Source organism: Lactuca saligna, chromosome 4, assembly GCF_052625555.1.
Source record: "Lactuca saligna cultivar CGN05327 chromosome 4, ASM5262555v1, whole genome shotgun sequence".
In the NCBI taxonomy this organism is placed as follows: Eukaryota; Viridiplantae; Streptophyta; class Magnoliopsida; order Asterales; family Asteraceae; genus Lactuca; species Lactuca saligna.
In genome coordinates, this window is record NC_136420.1 from 274,396,974 (window position 1) to 274,407,704 (window position 10,731).

The 10,731-nt window shown below is 33.4% G+C and overlaps 1 protein-coding gene across 1 annotated transcript; it reads left to right on the forward strand.

Moving 5' to 3' along the window:
- The first annotated feature begins 1,723 nt into the window (after positions 1-1,723).
- LOC145039147 (peptide methionine sulfoxide reductase A5-like) lies at positions 1,724-4,814 on the forward strand. The gene is made up of 4 exons (XM_078987262.1): positions 1,724-2,133; positions 2,695-2,807; positions 2,964-3,108; positions 4,528-4,814. The coding sequence occupies exons 1-4, from the start codon at positions 1,834-1,836 to the stop codon at positions 4,723-4,725; spliced, it is 756 nt and encodes a 251-aa protein (XP_078843388.1). The 5' UTR covers positions 1,724-1,833; the 3' UTR covers positions 4,726-4,814.
- Positions 4,815-10,731: the final 5,917 nt, after the last annotated feature.

Genomic DNA, 10,731 nt, shown 5'->3' on the forward strand with positions numbered 1-10,731 from the left:
AACTATAAAGGGATCAATCCATAAAAAAATTATACTTACGCCAAAGCAACTACATCAACAAAGTTCTACACCGATTCAACATGCAAAATGCCACACTTGTAAGTACACCATTTGGCATTTGTCGACCATTTTCGACATTCTTATAAACCTTTTCGAAAAACACATGCTTTGAGTGTTGCAAATCATTTTATGGATAACCTTGGGTAACAACATTAGAATTATATCCAATGGATCTTGCAATACCTTAAAGGTACATATAAGGTCTGTTTAGAGTTTGGAAAACCAACATTTTGGTTATGTGGATATATCAATTCAGATTATGTAGGCGATCTCGACAAGTAGAGTCCCTAACTTGTTTTTTTAACTCGGAAGGTCCCTATTGTTTGTTTTTGTTGCACGCTTGGTCCCTATCTTACCTAAAAAGACTATTTTGCCCCTGATTTTTTAATTTATTTAAATAAACACACTCTCAACCCTACTCTCCTCACCTTACCCTACCTATCCCATCATTTTTCCATATTCAAATAATAGTCTTTTTAGGTAAGACAGGGACCAAGCACGTAACAAAAACAAAAAGTAGGGACCTTCCGAGTTAAAAAAGTAAATTAGGGACCAAACGTGCAAATTACCACAAACCATAGGGACCATTCGTGTAATTTACTCGAATAATTAACTAAGCAAATTGTTCCATTTACCCCAACCAAACATACCGCCTTCCTAATCGGAGATCGATCTAAATCGATCGGAAATAATCTCCGATCGCCATTTTCTCTCACTCAGCCGGATAACCACATGCGAACCCAAATGAAGCTCCCTCTTTTTTATCAAATCTTATCATATCTTATTATCGGCATTATAGTGCCAGCTGATGTAACACTCGGGATAAGGTTTCCAAATCCGATTTCTCAGGTCAGTGGAGATCCTCCCGATGAGCTTCTCAAGACAGCGGTTTTCGCTCTAGGAAGCTTCTGGAGGTCGGAATCCGTTTTCGGATGCTTAGATGGAGTTGTGAACTCGGAAGGTCCCTATTGTTTGTTTTTGTTACACGCTTGGTCGCTATCTTACCTAAAAAGACTATTTTGCCCCTGATTTTTTAATTTATTTAAATAAACACACTCTCAACCCTACTCTCCTCACCTTACCCTACCTATCCCATCATTTTTCCATATTCAAATAATAGTCTTTTTAGGTAAGACAGGGACCAAGCACGTAACAAAAACAAACAGTAGGGACCTTCCGAGTTAAAAAAGTAAATTAGGGACCAAACGTGCAAATTACCACAAACCATAGGGACCATTCGTGTAATTTACTCGAATAATTAACTAAGCACATTGTTCCATTTACCCCAACCAAACATACCGCCTTCCTAATCGGAGATCGATCTAAATCGATCGGAAATAATCTCCGATAAGAGGGAGCTTCATTTGGGTTCGCATGTGGTTATCCGGCGGAGTGAGAGAAAATGGCGATCGGAGATTATTTCCGATCGATTTAGATCGATCTCCGATTAGGAAGGCGGTATGTTTGGTTGGGGTAAATGGAACAATGTGCTTAGTTAATTATTCGAGTAAATTACACGAATGGTCCCTATGGTTTGTGGTAATTTGCACGTTTGGTCCCTAATTTACTTTTTTAACTCGGAAGGTCCCTACTGTTTGTTTTTGTTACGTGCTTGGTCCCTGGCTTACCTAAAAAGACTAACTCGAATAATTAACTAAGCACATTGTTCCATTTACCCCAACCAAACATACCGCCTTCCTAATCGGAGATCGATCTAAATCGATCGGAAATAATCTCCGATCGCCATTTTCTCTCACTCCGCCGGATAACCACATGCGAACCCAAATGAAGCTCCCTCTTTTTTATCAAATCTTATCATATCTTATTATCGGCATTATAGTGCCAGCTGATGTAACACTCGGGATAAGGTTTCCAAATCCGATTTCTCAGGTCAATGGAGATCCTCCCGATGAGCTTCTCAAGACAACGGTTTTCGCTCTAGGAAGCTTCTGGAGGTCGGAATCCATTTTTGGATGCTTATATGGAGTTGTGAGAACCACCGTTGGTTACGTCGGTGGATCCAAACCCAATCCTGAATACCGAAGCTTGGGTGATCACGCCGAGTCCGTAGATGTATGTATATTTTGCTACCTTTGTAATCAGTATCGTTTACATTTCCAATTTATTTTACAGTTGACCTCAAGTTAATTTCGGAATTCCATGCCTAATTGTACGTCTCTATGATAGAGTTCTTGTATTTACCTTTAGCTTGATTATGAGAATTTCAATTTGATTTGTGATGATGATGTATTAGGGGACATAGTTTATAGCTTCTCATAGGCCACCCTTGCTTAACCTAATCGTTTGCTTGTGGAACAAAGAAATTGGAGTGTTTATTTAGGTCTGACATTAACAAGGCCCCATTTCTTCTATTAACAATGCTTCTATAAAGATTGATATATAATAACTACAACAAATGATTAGTTTGTATAAACTTAAGAATTTTGGTTTGATTCATGTACCTCTTTAGTGATATATAAAGATTAAAGAACCATCTTCATTGTGTTCATCAAATGGTTCATAATGTTTATCTGTTAGAATGTTGATCTTGATAATATAATACAAATCTTGAGACAATTTATTGTAAATGTTTTAAGGGAAGTTGCATCATGGTCTTCCATGAACTCTCTGCAGATTGAATATGATCCTCGGGTGATTAATTTCAGGCAACTTTTGGAGGTCTTCTGGTCTAGCCATGACTCTAGGCAAGTCTTTGGTCAAGGTCCTGATGTTGGGAACCAATACAGGTATGACCATATTGCCCTTGTAATTTCTTTCATTTATCTGTGTATTATCAAATCCCCCTTTCACTTCAAAATATCTACCCAATTATAGCATTATGTTTTCAATTTCTTTTTTCTGTTTATTAGTAGAATTCCAACTTCTCAAATGTTATTAAACAGGTCTATTATTTTTGTTAATGGAACTGAGGAGTCAAGATTGGCTGTAGTGAGCAAAGAGAGAGAGCAAACTAAGTCAAGGGGTAGTATTGTAACTACACAAATTCAACAACTTGAAAACTTTTATCCTGCAGAACCTGAACACCAGGTTTGTTTTTCTTTGATTCAATTCTAGATTAAGTTAAATTTATTCATGCAACATCACACTTTCTTTTTTAGAAATAAAAAAAAAATACAAAATAATTATGTTTGTTGATTTGTGTTTTGTAATTTATTACATATGTGATGGATTAATGATAGTTAATCACACATGTGAGTTCCTCATAGAGTGGATGATAGAAAATGGAATTGAATTCCAAATTATAAATTGAATTACTTTTAGATTTTGTATTTATAATTCAATATCAGTTTGTAAACATATAAATTTTTTTCTTCTTTTTATCTATTTCAATATAAATAATAAGGACACGATGTTAATCCCATAAAAGACCTTATATTTTGTGTTTTTTTCAGATTAAACCTCAACTTTATTTTTTTCATGAAAAAGACCTTGCATTTTTTTTTATTTTTTCCATCCCTGCCATTTTGGTCATTTTTCTAAAAAAAAGGAAATCTCGAAAAAAATCCCAATATTTTGGATCAGTTTGCGGTTTAATACTAACATTTATTTTTTGAACAGAAAAATACTGATTATCTAATTTTATATGATACTCTGTCATTTTATGTTGAAAAAAAAATAAGGACTATTTCGTTAATTTGGACAAAATATAAAATCATTGGGACTTTTCTGTTCAATGAATAAAAATCAGGATTAGACCGTATACTAACCAAAAATATCGAGACTTTATCGGAGATTTCCCTTTTTTTTTTTTTTTTTTTTTTTTAATTTTTTAAATATAGAGTAAATTACATGAATGGTCCCTATGGTTTGGGGTAATTTGTGTGTTTGGTCCCTAACTATTATTTTTATTTTGGAAGGTCCTTGTTGTTTGTTTTTGTTACATGTTTGGTCCCTGTCTTACCTAAAAAGATTATTATTTAAATAGGAAAAAGTGGTGGGGTAGGTAAGGTAAGGTGAGGATGGGTGGGGTTGGGGTGTTTTATTTAAACAAATTAAAAAATCAAGGGCAAAATAGTCTTTTTAGGTAAGACAAGGACCAAGCACGTAACAAAAACAAACAATAGGGACCTTCCGAGTTAAAAAATTAAGTTAGGGACCAAACACAGAAATTACCCTAAACCATAGGGACCATTCATGTAATTTACTCTAAAATATAAGAGTTTTTTCAGAAAAAACTAAAAAAGTTGAGGACTTATTTGGAAACATTTAGAAAGTTAAGGTTTTTTTCCTTAAAAAAAATACAAAGTTGAGGGCTTTTCTGAAAAAATGAAAAAATACATGGTTTTTTTCATAAAAAAATTAAAGATGAGGTTTAATCCGGGAAAAAATGGGAGAATAAGTAAAATCCATCAAACATAGAATGTGAAGGATTTGGATTCTGTCTTTGACTTACGTTGACTTTTGCAGAAATCTGATTCTGTATTTGAGTTGCGTTGACCTTTTCAGAAATTTGAGCTAAAAAGAAACCCATTCCTTGTTCAAGTGATTGGAAATTTGGTGGAAGAAGAATTGGAGAAATCAAGATTGGCGGCAAAGCTAATCGGGTATGCAGCAGAGTTATGTCCACCAAGAATCCAAACCCGAATTGATGGAAAACTTAATGAAATTATCAGAAAAGGGTGGCCCATTTTAACACAAGTGTAGTACCTATTATAATAATATTTTGTATTTTTTTTTAACTACTTGAGTTCATATTTTGGAGGGTTTTTTATATTCGTGTATTTTGACAGAATGTTTTGGAAAGAAATGAAATATGTTTAGGAAATTCGAAGTAACTGATTATTCTAAAATACGGTGTTGGATGGGGGTTAGATTTTTGAAAAATGGATTATGTATTATTTTCTTTAGGGGATTTTTATCTGGTTGGTTGTTATTATCGGGTCGGGTTTTGGAGTTGGATTAGAAAGAAAAAAAAAACGATTTTTTTGCATACAAAAATGGCGATTTTACCTCTTACTACCAAAACTTAGTATAAATAGGTGTTGGTTGTATCGGTTTCGACATGGTGGAAATAATTATAAAAAATGAGAATTTTATCGCTAATTATTGAAATAGATGAGGGTGACATTAACGACGAGGGTGACATTAATGAATTGGACTTGTGTCCAACAATTGATCATACAATCAAGATAATGACTATTTAGACGAGTATTAAAAATTGTATTTAGAAAAAACTGTATAAAGTGGTTTTTAGAAATCTGACATGGTCTCTAAATTTAAAAAAATTTCATAGATAATCCATATGTTCCAAAATTTTTAATAAATACTCTTTCAGCACCATAAAAATACTTTTATACCTTTTTTTTTACATCTTTTCAATTAAAATCATTAAAAGAAATTAATAATAAAACAACTATGAGTTATCAACAACCCTAAAGACTATCGGAACTCTAAGTGGGCAAACAGCACGCCCTGTAGGTGATCAGCAACCCTAGAGACTAACCGAAGTTTCAATCACATATAAACAACACAAAAACATTAATAACATACCAACTGGTTAGCACATATATACAACTATTTCTTGTTCAAGTGATGAGACTCACCTGGCACTTATAAATGATAGAACTCACACCTGAAATACCGGAACTAGACTCCGCCTAATTAAATATACTAATTAACCTTAATTAGTAATTAAGGTATTTTCACACACACACACACACACACACTACTAAGGCCTAAGACAGGTCTAGTCTACATACTTAGAGTAAAATATCATTTTACCTCTTACAACTACTAAGTCGCCTTGTTTCATTTTCCTCGTTGGGATGTGGCCTTAGGGTATCGGTTAGTTGTCCGAATGTCATCTAAATATTAGTTATATATTATGTATACATATATAGATATAAATGTTCTAATCAGTCAGTTTAGTACCTTTAGGTAGCAAAGGTATACGTTCATATATTTCTCGTAAACTATTATATGTATAGTTTTGGGTGTATATATATATATATATATATATATATATATATATATATATATATATATGATTACGTAACTTAAATGTGGATTTCGACCTAACGATTCGATGTGGAAGTCACCTTTAGTTTCCAAGAATCTCTTCTAAGGAGAACTTTTTAGTATGGGGACTATCAATCACATTATTACTTACTTCCAACGGGTCTCGTGAGAAGAATACTTACTTACAGCGGGTCTCGTGAGAAGACTACTTACTTTCAGCGAGTCTCGTTAGAAGACTATTTACTTACTTTCATTTGGGTCTTGGTAGAAGACTACTTTTTATACTATTAGGAAATATGAGATTTTCTAGGGTTTTCATACTTATACAAACTTTTCCTCAAAACAATTACATGAATTTTATTACAAGTTTTATTTACAAATAATGACATTAAATACTTGTTAATTCACTAGCTTTATGTTGATACTCGCTTTCAAAATCACTTGTATTCTCAGGTCACCAATAGACAGATACGATGACTAGGTTTTGTGAAGACAGAGCAGTCAAGATTCGTCTTTTATTTTGAATATTCATTATATTGTTATTATATGAAAGAACACACTTGTATTTAAAACTATATTATTAATGCAATGGATGATGTTGTTTCTTGTTTACTACTTTGCATTGTTGTGATACTTTACATGACATCCTACGCCCCAGAACGCTTTCGCCGTTCTTGGTTTTGGGGTGTGACACCTTACTCCTTAAGAGGTATACCTTTGACCTTGTAGAGGTATGAGTCTTAGATATTATGTGTGGGTATAAAAGAGTGCATCACACTTTCATTTGATTTTAATATTGGTCTCTTTTCTCACTTAGATCGTAACCTTTCTTCTTCCTCTTCTCTTATGCTATTTTGAATACTAGTTGCAAGTGTTGGTGCTTAAAAGTGTTTCTCCTTTAGTGCCTAATTATGTTAAGCAATTAAAGGCTTAAGAATTTACAAATACAAAAGCGAATTAGCATTCCTTTTTGCCTTACTCTTGATGACGAATATTTATAAAGAAGTTCAAGCCTCTTGACTTTGTTGTCTTCATTAACTCCCCAATTCCAAGTGGGATCAAATGCTCCAAAGGTTGTCTTTTTAACATCATGTGTGTTGTTCTAATCATTCTAGTTCATGTAATTGGATCCTCTTGGTGGTTTTTGTTAAAATAGGTTTAAAATAAACTAATTATTTTAAATGTTTTGTTTGTCGTATAAAATTGTTTTTTTTTTTTTTAATAAAAAGATCATTTTTAGTTTCCTAAAATCCCATAAAATGAATCAACCTCTAGTAACTCACTAGGTAAATCCATTGCCTAACTATTTTGATGTGTGTTTAGATTAAAGAATTCGAGGAAATATAGATGCAATACATTTTAGAAGACCAAGACTTATAGTAAACTTGGACCTTGTTGTGATACCTAAAGACCACTTACATTAAAAAAAAACACTAAACCTCTTGAAAAATTGTGGGACCATTATATTTTTTCCAACTATTATGAACTCTAAAACTTCTGATTTTAAAATCCAAATATATTTTTAGATTGATGTTGTAAAACCTCCCGACAAGACGTATTACAAACCTACCCAAGGAAATGAAGCCAGTTAAGTTAAAATGGGTGTACAAAAAACAAATGTTAGATTGAAATCCCAACTTGTCGCAAAAAGATTATAGCTAAATGCCCGATATAGATTTTACAAATGTGTTCTCTCCCCTTGTCAAACATAGTTCCATCATTATTTACTTAACATTTATTGAAATGCATGATTTGCAGCTTCAACACCTTGATGTGAAGACCAATTTCTTACGGTGGTCTGGAAGAAAACATTTACACAAAGCAACCTGAAGGGTATGCTATTTCTAGGAAAGAAGAGTTGGTGTGTCAGTTGAAGGAATTGCTTTATTGCTTAAAGTAATCACCCCGAAAATGGTACAACAATTTTGATGTCTTACGACACGAAAAGATCATATTATGATTCATGTGTTTACCTGAAATTTGATAAAGAGCATCATATCTACTTACTACTTTATGTTGATGATATGCTTATAGTTACAAAAGACAAAACTAACATCAGCAAACTAAAAAAACCAACTTAGAATGGAGTTTGAGGTGAAACATTTAGGTGATGCAAAGAAAATAATTGGTATGGAACTATAAAGGGATCAATCCATAAAAAAATTATACTTACGCCAAAGCAACTACATCAACAAAGTTCTACACCGATTCAACATGCAAAATGCCACACTTGTAAGTACACCATTTGGCATTTGTCGACCATTTTCGACATTCTTATAAACCTTTTCGAAAAACACATGCTTTGAGTGTTGCAAATCATTTTATGGATAACCTTGGGTAACAACATTAGAATTATATCCAATGGATCTTGCAATACCTTAAAGGTACATATAAGGTCTGTTTAGAGTTTGGAAAACCAACATTTTGGTTATGTGGATATATCAATTCAGATTATGTAGGCGATCTCGACAAGTAGAGATCACTCATGGTTATGTTTTAGCTATTGGTGATTATAACATGAGTTAGAAGTCTACACTTGAATCTGTTGATATTTTGTCTACTACAGAAGTTGAGTACATGGCTATGTCAGAAGCATCTAAAAGACTACTTAGCTTAGAGGGTTGTACAGTAAGTTTTGTCGTGATTTCTCATACACTACAATTTATTGTGACACTCAATGTGTTATATGCCTACAAAAGATTTGATGTTTTATTAGCATACAAAGCACATTGACATATGAAACCGATACATCAAGTATGTCATTGCCCAAGATAATATGAAAGTAACAAAGATTAACCCCAATGACAATGTAGATGACATGATGACAAAGTTGGTTCTCTCTATCATATTTGAACTTGTTCTGATTTTGTAGATATTCAAATTAAGTTTTTAGAGACTTTTGAACATTATATGTTTTTTTTTCACTCGATGATTGATGGTTAGGTTGTTGAAGATTAGTTTCGTCTCAAGATGGAGTTTGTTGATTATGCTTCGAACCCTTCCAAACTTGGTGCTCAAGAAATTAATGTCTAAATTTTTTTATTGATGTAGCCTTCTCTATACTTATTTGAGGTTTAGTAGGAATCTTTTATTCATTATAAAAAGGGTGGTAGATAATCATCTCATATTATTGATGTTTTACTCAACCCTTGTAATTTCTTTGTCACCATAAATTTAATTCTTTAAGTGGTTTTTTTTGGTTTCGGATGTTTTCCACTTTAAACCCACTCTCCTTTAATGTGTTATTTATGGTTTTCTTTGGAAAGGGAACTTCCCTAACATGGGTTTTCGGGTCAGCTTTCGTGCACCGACTAATCCACACTGCGGACATAAGGTTATGTCTCATGTACTGGAGTCACTGCAGGCGAACATCCATGGTCACCGGGGCTGAGTACTATCAAGATTGGAAAACGAGTTAATAGGTTATTCACCTTATCTTCCACATGTCTTACCAAATCACCACAATTATTTACGTTTTGATCATTACGATATCTATGTTTAGGAAAATCAAATCACCAAAACATTTCCATTTTTAGTTCTATTATAAGATTTAAGATTTGTAGTGTCTTGTTCAAATCTTTAATATATATGCATCCGTTATATTATTATTTTTTAATTTTTAATACAAATTACTTATACCAAATAAAATAGTTCATAGTTATAATCATTATAAGTACGATCTCTAGAACCTTGATTTGGTATGTCGCCGGTTATTGTTTAAATAATTTTTATGAGTAAATTACTGAAATCGTCCCTGTGGTTTGGTTAAAATTGCACATTTGATCCCTAACTTTTTTTTGCACTCGGATCGTCCCTATGGTTTGATTTTGTTGCGTTTTTCATCCCTATGGTTTGGTAAAAATTGCATGTTCGGTCCCTAACTTTATGTATGTAAGGGACGAAAAATGCAACAAAATCAAACCATAAGGACGAAAAACGCAACAAAATCAAACCACAGGGACGATTCGAGTGCAAAAAAAAGTTAAGGACCATACGTGCAATTTTGACCAAACCACAGGACGATTTAGTAATTTACTCAATTTTTATTTATTTGCAAGTATTATAGAAGGTCGAATAATTTGTGAGGAAAGCTTCAGTACTATTCCTTAAAAGACGTATAACAATAGAATATATAACTTATGAGGAAAGCGCCAACAATTTGCAAGTATTAATCTATAGAAGGTCATAAGTCGTCGGTATACTACGCGGAGTGTTTCCCCACTCAAAGTAAATATATAAAGAAAAACCATCGAAGACGAAGGCCGAGCAAGAAGCAAGAAATAAGGAAAACCTAAACCTGGTTTTCGGTGGTGAATTATATGATGGGCGACTTCCCAGAAAGCAATATCTTTCATTATAATCAATATTTTGATGAAGACCTTGCAGAAGTACCATTCCTCGGAAGGGACACAAGTAGACTTCGTTTAATTCATAACACTCCTTTTGATCCTCTCTATAGTGGTGGTAACGGCGGTGCTGGGACTGGTATTGGTGCCGGTGGGGCTGCTATTGGTGGTGGTGCTAGTGAAGATGGAGGTTTCGTGCGAAGAGTGAAATGGTGGAGGAAGTTTCTGGCCTGGTGTAAGAAACTAAGAAATAAACATAGACGCCGTTGTTCTAGAAGATAAAATAAAAATCTTAGACAAATGTATTTATGTTATGCGTGTGGTTGATATTGGATTATATTTATCC